This window comes from Lagenorhynchus albirostris, chromosome 19 (genome assembly GCF_949774975.1).
Source record: "Lagenorhynchus albirostris chromosome 19, mLagAlb1.1, whole genome shotgun sequence".
NCBI lineage: Eukaryota > Metazoa > Chordata > Mammalia > Artiodactyla > Delphinidae > Lagenorhynchus > Lagenorhynchus albirostris.
In genome coordinates this window covers 19423886-19445332 of record NC_083113.1, presented here as the reverse complement: position 1 = coordinate 19445332, position 21447 = coordinate 19423886, and the positions used below count along the sequence as shown (strand labels likewise).

Genomic DNA, 21447 nt, shown 5'->3' with positions numbered 1-21447 from the left:
ATCTATTAGCAACAAATTTCAATTTTTGTTTGAGGTGGTCTTTATTTCTGCTGTTTTATTTATGTATTTATTTATTTGGTTGTGCCAGGTGTTAGTTGCAGCATGTGGGCTCCTTGTTGCAGCGTGCAGACTCTTAATTGTGTCCTGCATGTGGAATCTAGTCATTATTGTTTAAAGTATTTCTTCTGTTCCTTTCTTCTTCTAGTATTCCCATTACACATAGGTTACACCTTTTGTAATTGTCCCTTTTTTGGTTGTATATTCTTTTCTGTTTTTTCCAGTCGTTTTTTTTGTTTGCTTTCTAGTCTTGGAGGTTTCTATCTATTGAGATATCCTCAAGCTTAGAGATTCTTTCCTCAGATGTATCCAGTTCACTAATAGGCCCCATGATAGGCACTCTTCATTTCTGTTATGTATTTTTTATCTCTTTTTGGTTCTGGTCTCTTTTGATTTCTTTTTGGTTCTTTCTTAGAATTTCCATCTCTCTGCTTTCATTGCTCATCTGTTTTCCCAGGCTGTGTATTTTATTCATTGGAGTTCTTAGGATATTAATTGCAATTGTTTTAAATCACCAGTCTGATAATTCCATCATCCTGCTATATCTGACTCTTGTTTCTTTGTTTGCTGTGTCTCTTCAGCTTTGGTTTTTGCCTTTTAGTATGTCTTGTAATTTTTTCTTGATAGTCAGGCATGGTGTACTGGGTAAAAGGTACTGCTGTAGATAGGCCTTTAGAAATGTGGTTGTTAAAAGTGGGGGGAGAGGAAATGTTCTGTAGTCCATAACTAGGTCTCAGTTTTTTAGTAAGCCTGTGTCTCTGGGCTGTGAACTGTACTTTGCAATCCCCTCCCTCCCCAACCCTTGGTAGACAAGATAGCTGGAGTGGGCTGGAGTTGGGTATTTCCTTCCCTCCAGTCAGATATGCTCTGATAAAACTCCAGTAGGTTAGGCTCTGGTTAAATGATTTCTCCTGAGAATAGACCTTGCTAAGAACAGAATGTTCTGGGACTTTTGTGACGTCCAGCAGTGAAGACTCCATGCTTCCACTGCAGGGGGCACAGGTTCAATCCCTGGTGGGGGAACTAAGATCCCATATGCTTCGTGGTGTGCCCCCCACCCCCACCAAAACAAACAAACAAACAAAAGAACAGAATTCTCTGGCATATCCCAAAGTGGTTCTTTTGCCCCTCTGCTGACTGTCTTGTTGTGAAGAAGAGTTCAGGTAAGTTACCTGATTTTTGTTAAGTTTGTAATTAAATATTTAATAAAAATGTCTTTTTAAAAGTACGTTTTCATTTTCCTAAAAAGATAAACATAATTCTGCTCTTATGTATTTACCTAAATGATGAAAACTTACACTCACACGAAAACCACACATAAATGTTTAATAGAAGCTTTATTCATAATTGCCAAAACTTAGAAGCAGCTAGAAGATGTCCTTCAGTAGAGAAATGGATAAACAAACCAGTACATACATACAATGTAATATTAATTAGCGATAGGAGGGAGAAAAAAGAGCTCTCAAGCCATGAAAAGACATGGAGGAACTTTAAATGTGAATGGAAAAGGGAAAGAAACCAGTCTGAAAAGGCTATATACTGTATGATTCCAACTATTATGTGACATTCTAGAAAAGGCAAAACTATGGAGACAGTAAAAGAATCAGTGATTCCCAGGGATTGGGGGAAGAGAGGGATGAATAGGTGGAGCACAGAGGATATTTAGGGTTGGGAAATTATTCAGCATGATATTATAATGATAGATTCATGGCATAATGCATTTATTAACATACATAGAAGTGTACAACACAGTGAGCCCTTAATGTAAACTGTAGACTCTAGTTAATAATATATCAATATTGTTTCATCAAGTGTAACAAATATTCCACACTGATGCAAGATGTTAATAATAGGAGGAACTGTATGCAGGGGAGAGAGTGAGTAAACCTTAAACATGCTCTGAAAAATAGTCCGTTACTTTTTTTTAACTACTTCATTCAGTTCAGATTTTACAAAGGATACCCAATTATGTGAAACAACTATTATTTTGAATAGAAACTTTAAGATTATTAATTATTTGTTTTACTTATGAAATCTAAATTGTTGAAGCATTTCAGGACTACTTACATTTTCTGTGAATCTGTAAGTAAGCACAGAGTTCATGTTGAAAATTACTTAATTCTTTCCTGCTTTCTTAAGAAATAGAGCGGTATAGAGTACTGATTTTGCGTATTTGTGTATGTGGGTGTTGTTAAATAATATAGAGCAAAGATTTTTCATATTACTATATTAGAAATCTTTCCAAATACTGTAATAGCTAAAGTAATTTGGGATGTTGTCCTGATTCTTATAAATTCTTTATAATGTAAAATACTTTATTTCATTGATGCTGAGATATCCACCCTAGGACATTTTAGCCTCTGAAATCAGTATGTCTCTTATAATCAGTGGCATCTTAGATTCAGTGAAATGTGATATCTAATAAGTCTTCAGGAGAATAAATTTAATAATTGTTACAGAATCATTGTAATTACTAAAAATGATATGGGATCATCTGATGTACTTCATATCTATCTTTCAGATGCTCTTTGTGTGGGTATGTATGCAGCCATCCTCCTTCTTTGAAGTCTCATATGTGGAAGCATGCCAGTGACCAAAATTATAACTATGAACAAGTAAACAAGGCTATTAATGATGCAATTTCACAAAGTGGCAGGTATTTGATCTTACTGTTATATATAAATAGGTTATTGTTTATAATTATATATGCATTATATATAAAGTTAGGATTAAGTCTACTAGTCTGCATTATAACCAACTCAAGGTTTGATGTGTTTTCTTATGTTTTTAAGAGTTCAGGGCAAATCCTCCGGAAAGACTGTGTTAAACAGCAGTGAAGAAGGAGCCGATTCTCTCACTGGAAGTTCAGAAAATTTGGTGTCATCCTCAGAGCTGATTTCCCAGGCTCCCAGTGAAGTCGTAGGTACCAACGAGAATGAGAAACTAAACCCTACAAGTAATACCTCATATAGTTTAGAAAAAAACTCCAGTCTGGCCCCTCCTGGCGTGGAGTATTGCGTTTTACTCTTCTGTTGTTGTATTTGTGGTTTTGAGTCTACCAGCAAAGAAAATCTTTTGGATCATATGAAGGAGCATGAGGGTGAAATTGTAAACATCATCCTAAATAAGGACCACAACACAACTCTAAACACAAATTAGGTGGAATAGTTATCTGAAGAGGAAAACAGCAGAAGAGGAAAACAGCAGAAGAGGAATCCTTTAAACCACAGTTTGCCCTTTGTGCTGTCCAGTAACTTACTAGGCACGGAAGAAATAGTTGGTGTGATTTTTGAAGAAATGACAGGTGTGACTTTGGAACGAAATTTGTAATGTAATAAAAGGAATTCCAAATGGATAAGGGGTGATAATATTTAAGCATTTTGAGTGAGGAGAAGTGGGTTGAGGCAGCAAAGATGTACTCTTATAATAACCCTCTGTTACCTGTTAGTTTTAAGTGTATTTATTATTAAAAGCTTGTTATAGTGTAGAAATGCAAGCAAAAGAGTTAAGAAAGGGCTTTTCAGGAACTATTCTAAAACTTACTGTTATGAAAGTGTCACAATCTTAAGCAGAGCTTAATTTTCTTCATTCTCAATTTTGACATGAATGACAACCCTCTTGTGAGAAATGGGAGGCACGTGTCTGAGGGTTTTTTGGTATCAACAAAGGAAGGAAAAGATCATTACAGGGCTTTGAGATGATCAACCTAAATCTTTAGCCAGATTGATAGGAACAAATCATATACTCAATCTGAGATATATTACTTTACTCTTTAGAAAGAAAAAAGAAGAGAGACCTCTAAATCCAAATCTAGATTGTAAACAGGCGTTTACACAGGAAATTATTGTCTTAAATTTACAGTGAATGTCTTGTGGGCAAAGGAGGAAAGAGGTGAATTCCTACCAGCCTCAAACCAAATCTCAAGGTTCATAAAAATGGTGACTGGTTGAGCACAGTGCACTTCTCAGAGGTTCTTTTCAGAGTGTTGATGGAACACTGCAGCTTCTCAATAGTTACATAGGCCTTCTTATCCACTCTTCTAAACTAGACCAAGCTTGTTGTCTAAAAACAACAAAGTAGGAAAAATTGCATTTGCTTATCAGACCTTGGAAGTAGGTTGAACTGTTAAATAAAAATCATTTGTGGGAAGAGGAATGAAATTCAAAAGCCCCTTAAAATGAGTACTACTATTGAGATTTTACTTCCTGGAGCTTTCTATTTAGTTATACTTAGCATAAGAGATACAACCAAATGTGGCTAAAATGTAGTAAAAATTCAGGTTGTTTATAAAACGTTTAATAACAAACAAAAACTATTTGGGTTTCTCCTATCCAGGAAATTGTATTTTATTGGTGTGCAATAGGACACATGGGAAGCCAACTAAAACTTGCCATCAAATAGATGTAATCTTCTCATTAATTACACATTTGTATTACAGTGTATTTCAAAGAGTGAAGAGAGCAGGGTTTTTGGGGTTTGCTTTTGTAGTTCTGATCATTTACGTATGCATTGTTCTGTTAATGTCAGTTCTGCCTACAAGTCAAAAGGCGGCCGGTGCACCACGCGGTGCACCGTCTTCACGGTGCTCTTTATGAACTTGACTCTAACATCTTCTAGAGCTGAGGCTGTGCCTCTCATAAAGCTTAGAAAACATCGAAAACAGAATTTCTTGAATAGGATACTCTGTAGACACATTTTAGGAAAAGAATTCTCTTCCCAAAGTCCAGGTATGAATCGAATGAATTAACATTTTTCAGATAGCATTAGGAACTATTTAAGCGGGGCCAGGTAACCTGAAATACTGTCTGATTTGCGTGTTTTTGTTTTGTTTTGTTTTGTTGATTTGCTTTTTAAAATCTAATTTGATGATGATATTTGAACAAACAGAGTTGATTGTAACTTTGCAACTCTTTAATTTACGTAGCTTTAGTTTATTTGTGAAAGTTAATCCATTTCTGGTATCTGGTTTTTAAAAGAGAAAATGAATTCATATATACTAAACTATATTCCGCAAATCCACATGCAGTGGGTTTTCTCATTTTCTCCTGTTTTCAGAATTAAAAGTTATATTTCATTTCAAATTCAAAAATAAACTTTTAAATGGTTCCATTATTAACTATATTGTTCCCACTTAGTTTTTTCATTACTGGTAGCTCTGACTCAGTGTTTCTTTATAAAAATCTATTATTCTGAAAATTAACAACCTTAGAAGAGTTTTTGTTTTATAAATTTTCCTTGGCTTTAATTTTATATAATCATTTGGAAAATACTAGTAACCAAAAAACATTCCCAAAATTTCAACAGTGTATTTTTAAATTAACTTTCTTCATTTCCTTAAACTACTTCCATTGACTGTTAAATTTGCCATTTGGAATCATGAATTTAAAATTTCCCTAGCTCATGGGAAAAAATTAACCCAGAAGTTCAAAAGTCTTTAAATATTCATCTGCTCCCAGCCTAAAATATCTTCAAAAGCTTTCTCTTGGCCTATAGGAGGAACCATATACCAAGGATGTTGTGTACCTTCCCATTATGGTTTTGAGGCAAGCCTTAAGTTAACCCTCCCCACTAAGAACAATTGAATACGATGAAGACTAAATATGCAATTTTAATTATAGAATAGATATTAAAATAATCAGCAAGAATTCCTTTATAGGAATAACATTTACTGGTACTAGATCTTTTGCCATGTAATGCTCAGTATTTGTTTTCCCCTCTGAACACTTACAATTCTAAGATTTGACAGTGAAAATAGTTTTTAAAACACTTACTGGATAAGGCAAAGGTGGGGAGGAGGAAGATGATGCATTCTGATCATTATAAATAATACTTTTTCAGGGCTCTATCATTTTCTCTCTTTCTCTAATAATCCAGAATATGGTTGGTATCCCCAGTGTTCTAACAGTACTATGCCTATATTCCACTTGACCTGTAGACTTCAAGTTCTGTGTCCAGCCAGTGCAGTGTAGTGACACTGACTGAAGCCTTTATTCTAGATCTTTCATCTATTTGAGGTAGCTATCAGTGGCTTTGTTATTATTTTCTTTGTCTTTTCTCACAAAGCAAATGGTGGGCACCTATGTTTACATTGTATCTTCCTGCAGTGTACTTGGCTTGACAAAGACAAGCAGGCTTCTCTTTTGAGACTTATTATATTTTTAGTTTTCATAGACACTTATTTAATCTTTTTTTATTGTACAGCAAGGTGCTCTAAGTAATATTCTATAAAATATATTTAATAGAGATTTGAGTTTGATATTCATGGACATGAATACATGTATTTTTTTAAGAAATAAGTATTGTGTAACACTATGGCATTGCTTCTATAGCCAAAGTCTAAAAATTTCTGGAACACTGACATGTAAAGACTACAGTTAATTCTGACACTGTATCTTATTAAAATAGGATGATTTGCATTTTGTAAAATTATCCTGCACATCAAGCTGCATGCCTTAATGCCTAAAACTCTAGGATTATTTTCACGGTAGAACAGTTTATCTGTTCAACAAACAGTGAAGCAAGGTCTTAGCGCTACTTTAACTACCTTTGGAAATACTGTACAATGTTAGAATAATTTATTTTGCTTTACAGAAGTTTGTCATGTATTGACTTTAATATTGTATTTTGGTAATAAATTTTTTGTTAAAAACACTTGCCTCTAAGTTTTATTAACAAAAAGTTATATCCATTCTTATTTTGGAAATGTTGATTTAATCACTTAGAAATTTGGATTTAAATAATTAAGAACTTCCCCAGGCTTAAACTAAGGCTTATGATTACCCTTTGGTAACATGTTAAACTATTGATGACTAGCATTAAACTCTGTTACACAAAGGTAATTGAAAAAGCATTTAGATTGTTTTAATCTTTTAAAAAATTCAATCTAGGAACTCTCCTGGTGGCGCAGTGGTTACGAATCCACCTGCCAATCCAGGGGACATGGGTTCAACCCCTGGTCCGGGAAGATCCCACGTGCCTCAGAGCAACTAAGCCAACGAGCCACAACTACTGAGCCCGTGCCTAGAGCCCGTGCTCCACAGCAAGAGAAGCCACTGCTATGAGAAGCCCACAAACCACAACGAAGAGTAGCCCCCGCTCACTGCAACTGGAGAAAGCCCACGCACAGCAATGAAGACCCAACACAGTCAAAAATAAATAAATAAAAAATTTTTTTAAAAAATTCAATCTAATTTTGTAGTTTTTCTCCTTGCTACACAGTTCTTCACTTTATCTTCCAAATCACATCCTTATACGCTTTAAATTCTGATGTATTCAAACTGCTAAAGTAGCTCTCTTAACGGCAGTTAGCATTTTGCACTTGCATTGATCCGTTGCATTGGCAAGTGAAGCTAACATCATCTGACTGTATCATTGGTCTAGTTACACATTTGTGCCCTAGAATCCTGGGCTACCTCGGCTGCGAGTGTCTGAGGCCAAATATTTCTCCCCAAAAGCTTTAATCCCTTGTCCTGTCTCCCCAGGGGCAACATAATTATGTCCTATCTTTTAAGAGCCAAATCCCAAAACCGTCACTAACCTCTGGACAGTTGTAGAAATCTCAGCATGAAAGATCCAGAACATGTGCAGTTTGGTAGCCACCAGCCACATGCGGCTCTGTTGAGCACTTGCAATATGACTAGGATGCTAAGTGTATAATATACAACAGTTCTGAAGACATCATTTTTTAAAAAAGTATCGCATTAATGTATTTTATATTGGTTGTTGAAATGATATTTGGGATATTTTGGGTTAAATAATATTAAAATTAATTTCACCTGGTTTTCTATGTAGCTACTATAAAATTTTAAATTGCATATGTGGCTCACATCGTATTTCTGTTGGACAGTGGTGGTATAGAAGAAGGATTAGTAAACTGACAGCCCTTGTTTCAAATCTGGCCTGCCATCCATTTTTGTAAATAGTTTTATTGGAACACAGCCACACCCAGTCATTTACATACTGTATATGGCTATTTTTGAGGTACAACAGCAGCACTGAGAAGTTGTTACAAAGACTGTATGCACCACAAAGCCCAAACTATTTACTATCTGCTTAATAGTAAATCGTTTGATAGAGTTTGCTGACCTGTGACCTAGAACAATGGTATGATCTGTGCTTTAAAGCTCCCAGGAAAAAAAAGCTTCTTATAAAGAAAGCCTTATATAGCATTATTTTATAAATATATTATTTCGTCTCCTGTTCTTCTACAGCCCTACCCATAATTTATGACTTAACCTATTTCAACATCTCCACTACTTAAAGCCAAACACAATTTGTTTAAAATAACAACATAATTAAATAATAAATAATGCCGCTTTTAAAAAGTATTGTTTTCCTCCTGACAACCTTATGGTGCTGATGGTACCCTCTCTGCTTCACCCTTTCTGTGATGTGGTCATGCCACCGGCATATCTAACTGCAGTTGGGAGGTAACCGTGGCAGCTAATCCACTCAACTGCGGTGACCATTGACTTGCATAATCCAGGATATAAAGAAAAGTCTTAGACACACCTCTTTATAATGAATAACTTGTCTGAGTCTAAAATCAGATTCTGGGGTTGGGTGGCGGTTGTAGTTGGCTTTGATGTAGAACTGTTGACTAAATTGGCAGATTAAGAAAAAGTCACAGTATTCGCCTACATAGATTCTTCCGAATCAAGCAGCAAAGATGTAAAATGAACATTTTTGGCCCTATAAATTCTCAGAGTGAGTTTCTGTTTTTAATTGATGCCATACAATAGATAGTATGTTTTGGTTTATATCTTAGAATTCAAATGACTGTAAGGTGCTTAAACCATTTCCAGAGTCCTAGATGTGCAGCAAAATCTGGTTTGTGTGTTGTGTTGGGGGACTGTAGACCTCATTTTTCTGGTGGTACATTAATATACTGCATCCAGTTTTCTCATTTAGACCATAAAGTGTTTGTAAGATTATGACATACTTGGTTTTTATCGATTTTTTTTCCCAGTATGAGTAATTCCTGTTTAAATTGTTTGCCTTGCGAAAGTTGATTCTAGTAGATCTTCCTTTGAATTAAAAGTTTAATTTTAGGCATCTAATATAAATTCTTACCATTATAGAACAAAATCATAAGATGTTGGTGTTGTTTTGTTTCCTAACTCAACCACGTTTACACCAGTTGTGTCACTTAATCCAGAGAGTAAAGGCACCATTCAGGAACAGTTTGCAAAACTGAATGTAAGACAGATACTTCCATGATAATGCTGACGTAGATGGGGCCTTGGCTTGAAAAGGACATGATGTGTTAGGTGGACGGAGTTATATTTACACAAATCAGAAAATAATGAATCCTTGACCATGAGCTGATAAAATAGACCTAACTATTTTATCTTTCTAATTTCTCAGCTTTATCCTCTGTTAAAAGGAAAAATTAAGAATAATTGTCCATGTCATTGCCACTGGTATCAGTAATTGTAAAATGTTGAGTTATTAATAAAGTATGTCATCTTAAATATGTACACAATAGAAAATTATGACCTGAAGAGACCCTCAACAAAATAAAACAAGTTATTCATTTTTCAGGTCTTTTATTAGTACCTGATGTTATTTAAAGGCTTAGTGCACATCTCCAGATTTCTGGGTTTTTTCTACTTGTCATTTTATTAATTTTAGTATCCATACTTCAGCAATAATGTGGCTGCATTTTACTGAAACAGACACATCAATCTACATCTTGCTCTTTTTTGTTTATATCTGCAATCCCGTTTAAACTTAGTATTTCCAACCACAAAAGGTGTTAGAAAATTCTGTTTCAGGCTAGTGAGAAAAAGTACAGCAGGATACAGTTCAGATCATAAGCTGTATTTATTTCTGATCTCTACAGCTCACATTCTACAAAAAATAGTTATGCTGGAATAATTAAATAATTGTAGGAAACCAGCGGTTTCCAAGTTATCTTCATTTTCCAAGCCCTTCTCCATATGAAGCATGAGAATACAACTGGTGAGGTCGTGCCTTTCCATAATGCTAAGATTGGAATCCATGCAGGGTATCACCCTGTAGGTTAAAAAACTAAAAATGAGGCCCTTCAGAATCTGTGCCCAGCTGGAGCACCCCTGTGCTCCGTGTGCAAATGCTGATAAAGAGGCTCCAGTGTACTATGTGACACTTTTTAAAACTCACTTTGTAATCACAGGAAAAAAGTGTGGATCTTCCTAACGGGAAAGCGGTCACTGTGTCCCATCTGAAGCAAGGGGAGGACATGGGTGGTGGACGGCCTGCCAGCTGCACACTGAGTGGGTATTTTGCTACCTCAGCTGGTTTGAAATATAGTTTGGCTTTACCTTTTTGAACCTCTTGTAAGTTCAGTTATGTCTTCTATTTTCTGAAATGTGAAATTGATTTTATAATACCAACCTCAGAGAGTTATGTGGACTAAATGAGAAGATCGTCTGTAAGATACCTAGTTGAGTTCTGACAGTTCTGGCTGGTGTTGGTTCGAAGCCATGTGACCTTGAGTAAGGCATTCAACCTTTTTTTGAGCCTCAGTTTCTGCATCAGTAAAACAGATGGTAATACTTAAACCTTGTAGGGTTGTTGTGAAGATCAGCAACCATGTGTATAAAAGGCCTGGCCATCTGTGAGCTCAAACAGTGGTTCCTATCATGGTTTGAGCACTCACTGTGTGTGCTGGGGGCAGGGACGCATTAAACGCCCTTATAAATCATGGTATCAAAGCTACGTGTTACAGCCTTGGAAAGGACTCTAAGAGCCATACTGCTTTGTGTTTTGAGGAAGGATACTCGCAACAAAATATCGTATCTCTTAAAATATACCCAAAAAAGACAAACCTGGTACCTAGAATATTGTATACAATTCATGTCACATCTAAAAAGACAACAGCCTGGGAGAAAGTGTCAGAACATTACCCTGTTACCATCACATTAAGTTCATATAATCATTCTCTCACACCTATAAACCGCCATTAAGGACTATGTGAAAATGGCCCTTTCCCTAAATCAGCTGATGAGCGGGCAGCATTGGCAAAACTTAGGCCCAAGGAGAGAGAATGGTATTTCAAATTGTATACGCTCAGTATAATCAGCCGCTAACTATACAGGATTGAGTGCCATGCACTGGACCATTAGGGAAAGGTAACAGTTCTTGGAAACGGTGAGAAATGGCCTGGCTCTGACCATGCAAAGCTCTCACACGGAACTCAGTCTTCTAACCATCGCACAAGGACTGTTTCACCTGCAGGACTCGGGTGCAGAGCAATCCTAATTCTGAAGCATACCTGCAGTCCAGCCCTAAAGCCAGCCTCTTCATATGGGGTGCTGTCCTGTGGGCCTGGGATGTAGCTCTGCTAGTTTCACCGAGGAGACTTATGACCAGGTCGGAAAACGGCAGAACGGGCAAAGATAAAATCCAAACCAGCATTTGCGTTTAACCACTATCCACTGATGTAACTTAACATTATTTCCAGTCTCCCCCCACGCCTCCGACACACACACATACACTTATGCATAGTGAAAATACAAGAGAAAAGTTAAACTCTAGAATTTGGCCGGTGTTCCAACCACCAAAACTTAATCTGTATCAGCGTTTCAACCTTTTTTCATTATCACGTCCCTAAGGAACTTTTTTTTAGACTTTTCCTCATCACCCCCCTCCATGAAATTTGAATACCTAAGATATACTGTATATCTGCACTTTATACATTAAAAGAATAAGGTTTTTTCCAACCCCCAAGAGCCAATTTTCTCCCTGTTGGGGGCGGAGGGGGTAATATCACCACGGAGAACGTATGCTCATATAAATGAACTGGTTGGTGACAGTTGTGAGAGGAAACAAACTTTGTTTCCTGGTATCTTGACTGAAAAAAATTTAAAGCCATCAAGAGACTGTGATTAAAAACCTCTCAGAGGTAGCTGTATTCGTTCCTCCATCATGTGGGGAGCACAAAAGGACAGAGCCTACCTACTCCAATCTCCACACAACTATTGGGGTCGTTTGAGTCCTAGCAGCTTTCAGGCCTGGTGAGATGCAATGAAGCCTGTGAATTCCTAAGCATAAGTCCTTCAGGCTAGTTTATTAACACCCATGGGTGGACTCAGGAAGATCTGGGGACAGCACGTGGTTAAGTGTTAGTGAAAATCCAACCCAGTGCTAGATTAGCCATAATTTAAGGCATGATAAAATATCTGAATTTGAGGGTATTAGAAACACATACATTTCTGGCTGAAAGTCCTACTTCGTCCTACCAAAAAAAAAAATCCCAAGCCAGACTGTACACCTTGGCATCTGTTAGTAGGAAATGTCTATTTCTAGGGTTTTTAGACACCTGTTGTATATACCTGTTTTGCAGGGCATGACATTAGAGCAGTCCAAGGGAACAAATTGGAAAGACCAGCCAAGGCTGGTTTGTGGACTAGAAGAGCCAACATCTAAGAATCATCACACTTCGCCAAAAGCTTATTATGTGATAAAGCACCATCATCTGCTTTAACTGGATAACCTGACTATTCGTGTCCTTATTCAAAAACATACAATAGTTATTCTAACCATGGAAATGGAAAAGAAAGGCGTAGGTGGAAACAGCAGACAAGTAGAGGGAAGAAGAGTACCAGGTGTTGAAGAAAATGAACCAACCTTGACAATGTTTAAATATTTTGTTAACTTTATTTAATAGAGTCCTTGGATAATTATACACCTATGCTAATCTGCCTATAAATTTCATTCTTCTAAACCATTACAAATCTAGTTAATACGAAGTTGATCAAAGGAAGAGAGAAAAAGTAACTAACAATATTACATAATACCTTTTCTTAAGAATCTTCCCAGGGAAGGAGGCAAGTATTTTAAAGGCGGGGAGCTGGGGGGGGTATGGGGAAGGACTCAGGTGTAATGCTGATTCCTGTGCAACTCTGGAATGATCTGTGAGCACTGAGAAAGCTGATCTCCAGGACTCAGCATGGGTTGCCTAAGACCAAGAGTGCCAAACTAGGCTCGGAAGAATGCCGTAGACACGGCTGATCTCTGAGGTCTCTGACATGGGTCATACGCAAGGAGTGTATAAAACAACCCATGGGATGTAAGAAGAACATATTAGGATTTCCATATATTGCAATACATAATGTGTATATTTATGTATGTATACACACACATATACGTGCACACGTTCACACACAGAGAGGACAAACATTTTTGATTGATGAAGTTTTGAGATCAAAAAGTTTGGAGACTACTGCTCTGACTTTTATTAAGACACTTGAAAAACCAACCCTGTGGACGAGGTGGCAAAATAAGATTGCATGAAACTACTGTTGCAAAAATATGTGTAAGTGGGCCAAACTGTCTCCAACTGAATGTGTTTCTGTAAAAGAATACTCAGTATTGTAAAGATCTCATTTCTCTCAAAGACTTCTTTACCTTTTATACAATTCCAGTAAAATAATCTCCATGGATTCTTTTTTGGAAACTGGTAAAAGATTATAAAGTTTATATGAGCAAGAAAATATGCAAAACTTGCCAGAACATGTGTTTAAAAGAAATACAGTATGTAGAACTGTTGCAAACTAGTTCTTTTTAAAAATCATTTAAACACAATAAATGAGTTTACAAATAGGCCATATACGTACTAGAATTAGTATGTGATGCAGATAATTCAAATCAGTAAGGTAAGAATGATGGTGAAACAACTGATTCTCCAATTAGAAAAAAAATTGTCAGATCTCTCTCTTCATATTAAAAAGGTGCAATATTTTTTAAAACTAGGAAAAAGTATTTTTAAAATTTTACAATCTTGGGATGGTAAAGGTTTTCCTAAGTATGTTGGAAAAACCCAGAAGCTTTTATAAAGGGAAGATGATAGACTTGATAACAGAAAATGAAAACCAATGCAAAGCGAAACACACTATATGAAGTACACAACACTGAGAAATACCTGCAAGGTATACAACAGAAAGTTAATATCCAGGGACTTCCCTGGTGGTCCAATGGTTAAGACTCCGCACTTCCATTGCACGGAGCACAGGTTCGATCACTGGTCAGGGAACTAAGATCCCACATGCCACGCGGTGCGGCCAAAAAAAATGTTAAAATCCATAATTTATAACTAATCCCTTTATATAAAGATTAAATCGATGATTGGCCAAAGAACATGAAAACATAAATCACAGAAAAAGAAATACAAACAGCCAATAATGTCCTGATATTATCTCCACCTAATACATTTAAAATGATATATCATTTGTCGCCTAAGATTGGCAAAGATTAAAAATATCCATTGTTGACAAGGACACTGAAATAAGCCCCGTAATGCACATTGGTGGAAGTGTAAATTAATACAATTTTTAACCTTTTGTAATGTAGTTTGCCAATGTTTATCCTAATTTAAATTCTAGCAATTCTATTTCTAGAAATATATCCTAAAGAATTACATAAATATAAGGATATTCTCTATGCACTGCATGTAACAGGGTAAAGCTGGAAACAATCTAAATGTCCAATTAGAGGGCAATATTAAATAAATGATGATACATCCATACAGAGGATGACTACTATATTGAATACCCATCATTGTATAACAAAATTACCCCTAAACTTAGTGGCTTTAAAACAAATATAAACATTTATTATTCTTACCGTATCTGTGCATGAGATATTTGGGAGTGGCATGGATGACATGGAGCTGGCAGATCTTCCTCCTAGGTGGCTCACTCACATGGCAGGCTGGTTGTTGGCCAGAGGCCAGGTGCCGCCCATGTGGCCTTCTCTACACGATGTCTGAGTGTCCTCACAACATGGTGGCTGGCATCCCCCATAAGTGCGCAATCCAAGAGAGGATAAGGCTAAAACTAGGATGTCTTTATGACCTGGCCTCAGAAGTCCCACACTGTCACTTCCACCGTATTCTATGCATCACACAGAAAAGCTATGATTCAGTGAGAGGGGAGTATATAAATATCACGCAGCAAGGATCATTTAAGCTGAAATTTAAAGGCTGAATAGTAGTTAAGTCAGGCACTTATAAAAACTTGGAAATTTATGAATAGGAAGTAGGGATGAGGCTGGAGAGGTAAATGGAGCCTGACTCACAGCAGTACTTTCAAGCTTGTTAAGGAGCTTTTTATATAAAGCCAGTAAGCCACCAAAAGACTTATATCTTAGTAAGATCAGTATGTTTTTTATATGGAGGGTGGACTGAGTGGACAAGGCCAAAGGGCAGGAATGGTGGTAAGGCAATCGGTTAGCAGACTATTGAAATGATCCAGACAAAAAATTGTGCCTTGGATTACAGTAGTGGCAATGGAGATGGGGAAAAGTTGGGCAAGTCCTGAGATATTTAGGAATAAACCCAATGGGACTCAGTGTTTGACTGGATATATGGGCTACACAACAGGGAGGAATCAAGTTTGGCTCCTAAGTTATTGACAGCAATTAGGAAAAGGGGGCACATGGGATGAAAAGTAGGTTTGGGGATTAGAAAAAGTTTAATTTTTAACGAGTTGAGTTTGAGTGCTCTGCACACATGGAAATTTCCAATAGGCACTACATGTATGGGACCTGGCTGTCAGGAGCTATGCCTGGACATAAACACTTACAAGTGATCAGAATATCACTGGAAATTGGAGCCATGAGCCAGAGAGGAAGAGTTTACATGAGACTGAAAAGGAATGCCAGAAAGGTAGAGAGGAGGAATACTGGGAGAGTCTATTGCCACAGAAGGGAAGAGTGATCCAGAGTGTTCATACTACTAAGCCAAACTACTGAAAACTGAACAAACATCATACATCAGACAGGAAAAAGCCCATGGAGAAGGAGAGCTCTCTCCCTTGGTCCAACGCAAGATGCTTTTATGGGAAGGATGTGACTTCCCATAAGAAGACATTAATGACTTCACGTGCAGTGCTTCTCAAAGTGTGACGTACATACAAATAACCTGGAGATTATATTAAAATGCAGATTCTGATTCAGTAGGCCTTGGGGAGAGCCGGAGAGCCGACATTTCTAAGGTCCTAGGTGATGCCAACACAGCTGGTCCACAGACAATATTTTGAGTAGCAAGGTCCTGCTATGGCTCTCAAACTTTGCTGAACACAGACCCACATGGAGAACTTCTTAAAACCAATTATTTGTCCCTGACCCCTACAGATTATGATTCGGTAGGTATGTCTAGAACCCGATAATTTCCAACAAGCTCCCTTATGATGTTGATAGTGATGCCACAGGTTTCCAGGCCATACTTTTGAGCTGAACTGTTCCAGCACAACTTAACTATTGCTGGCCCCAACAGAGGAAAAGCCAGATCCCACTGGGTTTCAAAACACAATGCAAACAAGTATTCCTGTAGACCTCTGCAGTCACAGCCCATGACCAGAGGTCAAAAGGGGCAAAAGTCTACCGCTCATTACCCATCACCCCCATGGTTGCTGTATCAGAATGAATTCATTCTTAATTAACTTATTACCAAGACTTACCCTCAGCAGTGGATGTCTATTGCTCTCAAAGCGTTATTTTGCTTAGTAAAGCCATTTCATATGAAAACAAGCAGCTGCTAACAAGTACTATTTCCTTTACTCAAGGGACGCATGTTTCACAACAGACATTTTTTTCCCCAGTGCGCAAGACAGTTTAAGAAAAAACCCTACATAATAAGGTGGGGAGGAGAGGGGGAATTCTACTTAAGGAGGAATCAATTCACATATGTATTTATTAAACACACAAATGTATCTTATGTAAAGCATCTTAAGGCGAAAGAGAAAGATTATAAATATACAGTCCCTGTTCTCAAGTCCATAACATGAAAAAAAGACACCAACAATCATGTTAAACATGACAAATGCCACCTGAAAAAACAGCTGACATTTATTTTTATTAAAACCACCAGCAGATACCTCAACCCATTGACACAGAATGTGTGTCTGTTATTAACAGCAACAGACACACAAAGGAGGAGGAAAATATCAAACAGGGGAAACAAGGAAAGGCACCTGGCTGAAGTAATTCCTGGAATTAGACAGACGAGCAGTCCTCTTCACAGGTGGAAGACCCAGAGGACCATTCCTTAATAAAAATCAATTAACATGTGCTCGGAGAATCTGCTAACAAAAGGCTTTACCTACTGTTCATCAAAGTGTGATTAAGAAAGATATCCACGTATACAACACAGCAACTGCCCTCCGAAAAGGCTTACACTCTAGTTTGGAGACAGAGTAACACAGGAGCCTAAGAAGACAGAGGAACGTACTCTACACAAAATTTGGAAGAAGACAGCGCGCCCTGTCCCCCTCGCCAAAAAGAGGCGCGTCTTTGGAGATGCGAAAGTACCTCACTGGCAGTCGGTAAAAGACTTCCAAACACAGATCACCGGCAGTTGGGGCCTGGGGGTGTTGCCAAGACCCGAGAAGGGGGCGCGCCAGGCCTTGGCAACGCGGTTAGCTGGGAGATGTCCGAGTGGTCGGACTGCTTCCGTCCACCGGGCCCTTACTGACCCCTCCACATCCACCAGCACAGGAGACAGGAGGGCACCGGCGCAAGAAAGAGTTTTTCGCGGCCCCCAGCCCGTCTCACCCTCCCCACCCGGGGTTCGACTTGAGGCCACCCTTATTCGCATCCCGGCCCTCTTCCCCCGAGCAGCGCCGCTCGCTCTGGCCTGGGGGTGGCGGGAGTCTGCGTAGGCGAAGGTGGCCTCGGGCTCCTCGGTCGGTGACGGGGGTCCAATGTTCTTCGAGGGGTGCCGGGAGCCGCGGAACATAGCGGAACGGAGCGGAACTCAGCCAACACTACAGCCCGGCGGCCGGAAGTGCGCCGCTTCCTTCCGGCCGGCGCCGCACGAGACGGGGCGGGGCGCCCCGAGAGGGGGAGGTGGCCCGTGCTGACGGACGGCTCCCGGGACCTATAGGCGCGGCCTCAGTGGCCCAGCCTCCCCGGCGCGCCCCCTCCCCGGGGCGGTGACTCCCCCCAGCCCCCCATTTCCAAGGTGCAGCACAAAGCTCCGCGGCTGCTGGGTTTTAGCTTTCCCCGCGGCGCGTTGCTGGCCGTAGTGCGGCCCCGCCCCCACGGCCCTCTGCGACCCCGGCCGGCCGGCCGGCCGGCTGCCCCAGTTCCCGGTCCGGAGCCGCGCGCGAGGACGGCTGAGGCCGCAGGTCTGTGGCTGCGTTTCGGGCCGCGGGCAGCGCGAGGGGACGCACGGGCGCGAGGCTCCGTCGGCGGCCCCGGACTGTCCGGCGGGCGGGTGGCGCTCCGCCCTTGCGTGGCGGCGTTCGGCTGAATCTGCCGCGAAGACCGAAAGCCCGCGGGCCGCCCCGCTGCGTCGCTCAGGGTGGGGGCGCGAATCCGGCCCTCGCGGCGTCTGCGGAGACCCGGTGTGGGACTGGGCTTCCCCTTGTCCTGCCGACGTGCGGGACTGGGGGCGGCAGCTTGGGAGAGAGCAAGTTTGCCGAGGGCGGGGCGCCTTCTCGGGCGACTTCTTGCTTTGGCCACGCGGGCGGAAGGAGGGGCTGGGTGGTCTCCGGCCTCGGCGGCCACGCCACTTCCTAGGTGAGCCGGAGCGAGTTACTGAACTTATTCGGCCCCTCAGCGTCTGGCGGGGACTCCGGTGGTGTAGCTTGGGTTGCGGAGGTGAGCTGAATAATGTGCCCTGCAGCGCCCCGGGATGCCCAGTACGTGCTGGTTCTTCTAAGCAATGGAGAAAAAAACCACCCGCTCTCATTTCCCTTTTCAAACATTTAAGATGGCATTCCTTGTAATTTGATGGGCAAACTTTTGTTTCTTGGGTTCATGCAGTTATCACACGTAGTTGGCACTTAAACATTTGTTGCCCTTCTGTCCTAATGTGTTACGTTGTATCAGTTGTGGGCTTTTTACAACTCCGCTTGGGGCCCTTAGAAAGGTCATGATTCTAGGATGAGGTAATTTGGGGGTAAGCTCATCTGTAGAGGTACGACTTTGCCCACACTCCTTTTCTCCCTCGTTGCTCCAGAGTCTCCATTTTCGGTGCTTGCACCTTTTTCCTCTCAGATTTTTTTTTTTGTATGAATGAATGAATGGTATAACGTTGATTGGTGTGTTCTTTTCAGTAGAGCAACTTGTTTACCTTTAGGAATTAATAAACTGCCCCGACAGTCGTGTCCGGCAACCGGTCATAGTTAATAAATGGTTAAACGCTGTTCATTCGTCGGAGGAGTGACGCCACCTGTTCCGGGGGACTGTAGCCAGCTTACTCACTGCCACCACTCCCCTGCCTCCCACTTACTGCTTCCAAACCAGGCCCCTGCTCCCTGCCGTCACTCCCACTGTTGCTGCCTGGTGTAGCAGCTGCCCTGATTGGCACACCCCCGCTGCCATCACCACTGAGGCATATTCCTAAAGCTTCCAGTGTGAATTGTTTGAAGGAGCACCAGTATCAAAATCCAGATACCGGAGACAAAACAGTGTTTCAGTTCTTCAAAATCAGACCATCAACAATCAACAAATTTACTACTTAATACCTTTTCCATGGTTGGTACTATAGAAAATAATATAAAACTACCTAATTATGTGACAAAATGCGTGGTAACTGCTATGACTCGGGAAGGGGAGAGATCAGTAGGCGTTGGTGCATCCCAAGAAAGAAGGTTTCCTGGAAGAAGGGCAGGGGATTGTCTGTGATGCTCACCTGGGCTCCTAACTCTTGGCAGTGCCTGCCACAGGACAGGCGCTTCATAAATGTGGTTGTGTTAAAGAAATATTTGTGTTGTGTCTTGAGAGTAGCTTTGAAAGCCGGTTAAGGTTTGGATGGGAAAATGGGAGGGCGTCCTAAGCAAGGGAAAATGGCTCAGGTAAAGTCTCCAAAACACAGATGAGCACAGGCTGTATTTGGCAGAGAGGGTACGGACATATGGATGGTGGCTTAATTCTGTGTTGTTTGTAGGAGTGGTTGGAAGAACAATGCATGTGAGTCTTTGACACCATGATATCCATCAGGCAAAGAAAAGGAATACAAACCACAGAAGTTTCAGAGGATTGCGCGGCACAAGAAGAAAATGTGAAGTTGGAAAATAAATTGTCATCTAGTAGGTGATTTAAATTAAAGCAGCATTTGGGATTGCTTTTTTGTCTGCATATTGAAATAATCACTCTCCAATAGGATAAAAATTTGGTGAGACCTAATAGGTGAAGAAACTTATTCTATTACCTTGATATTTTAGTTTTACAGATGATTTGATCGCAATGTGATAATATTTGTTTTACAGTTATGATTAGATAAAAGACCTCTGATTAGAGCCCTTTGCTTCTCAGCTGCCTGTTCAGTATAGTTATGCCAATCTGATCCTTTGACTTTGAGAGTAATACTTTTTCCCACTGTTCAGATTTTAGTCTACTTCTAATTTTTCTGGTTTGTGTATGCTGTTCACAACTAGACAGCCTTACCTTGGGTGAGTTTCTCATTTCATTAAAGTATTGAAAGATGACTCAAACTTTCTTTTATTCTTTATTTTCAGTTAAATTCCTGAAATTTTCTAATTTGCTTTTTTTTTTTGGTGGGAAAAGTGGTCAGAATTTGGTAAATTGTTTAAATAATGTTGAAGACTCTTGCTAAGCCATACATCAAATGGCATTAATTACCAAATTCCTGCTACCCGAGTTGCTTTCTTAGGCTAAGCATGGTCAGGATTTTTTAAAGTAAGCATGAAAAATTCCATGTCTGTCAGCCATTTTGGATATCTGACAGAGTTTACATCAGCTGCAGCTAGAGCTAGTAAAGTAATTTGGGGTAACAGTTTTATTTTTTATTTATTTATTTTTTTGGTGGGGGGGTGACAGTTTTATAAAATAAAAAGTAATCTATATTGAGCAGTCATGCCACCCAACTCAGCTATTAGCAATTTGGGACAATACAGAGTATTTTCTGAAAATCTTATATAAAAACAAATACAGGTTCAAGTTTGTCCTTTTAAATTAAAACGTAACTTTGAGGACTGTTCATTTTACCAAAGCAGTATTTATTCATGTAAAAATAAAAAAAAAGAAAACTAAAGAAAAGCAAAAATGAAGGAAAAAATACTCCCGCAAACCCACTCATCCTGAGATTACCACCTATGACACTTTATCTTGCTGTCTAAATGTTGTTCTCTGTACATGTACACCTACAAGCATTCAGATGTGTTTTTTCTCAAAATTGAGATCCTACTCGCTGTTGTGTAACTTGCTATCTTTCTCTTGTTGTGTTATGAACATATGTCAGTCAGTGTATTTTTAAAATTTTGTCAGTGTGTAGTCACTGTGTGACTGTAGCATAATTTATTTAATTTCTTATTGAATATTTAGATGATTTTTAACCTTTTACCTATACAACCTGAACCACAGTGGCCAAATGTTTGTTTAAAACTTTATTTCTTTGGGGTGTATGCCTAGATTTGCAATTATTGGTCAAATAGTGTGCTC

General features: G+C 39.6%; 2 protein-coding genes across 7 annotated transcripts in view; both read left to right on the top strand.

The window, feature by feature from the left end:
- Positions 1-7240, top strand: part of ZNF507 (zinc finger protein 507) — a 47604-nt gene extending 40364 nt beyond the window's left edge. For 3 of the 6 annotated variants that reach the window (XM_060131363.1, XM_060131365.1, XM_060131364.1), the window contains exons 6-8: positions 2579-2713; positions 2850-3361; positions 6945-7027. In XM_060131363.1, coding sequence (XP_059987346.1) covers positions 2579-2713; positions 2850-3216 — 502 coding nt within the window. In that variant the 3' untranslated portion in view covers positions 3217-3361; positions 6945-7027. Of the gene's footprint in view, positions 1-2578; positions 2714-2849; positions 3362-6944 lie in introns of those variants that run through there. The other 3 variants (XM_060131366.1, XM_060131367.1, XM_060131368.1) reach the window with 3 other exon arrangements.
- An 11782-nt stretch (positions 7241-19022) lies between these two features.
- Positions 19023-21447, top strand: part of DPY19L3 (dpy-19 like C-mannosyltransferase 3) — a 73765-nt gene continuing 71340 nt past the window's right edge. Inside the window, exons 1-2 of the mRNA XM_060130552.1 lie at positions 19023-19521; positions 19934-20075. Coding sequence (XP_059986535.1) covers positions 19973-20075 — 103 coding nt within the window. The 5' untranslated portion in view covers positions 19023-19521; positions 19934-19972. The remainder of the gene's footprint in view (positions 19522-19933; positions 20076-21447) is intronic.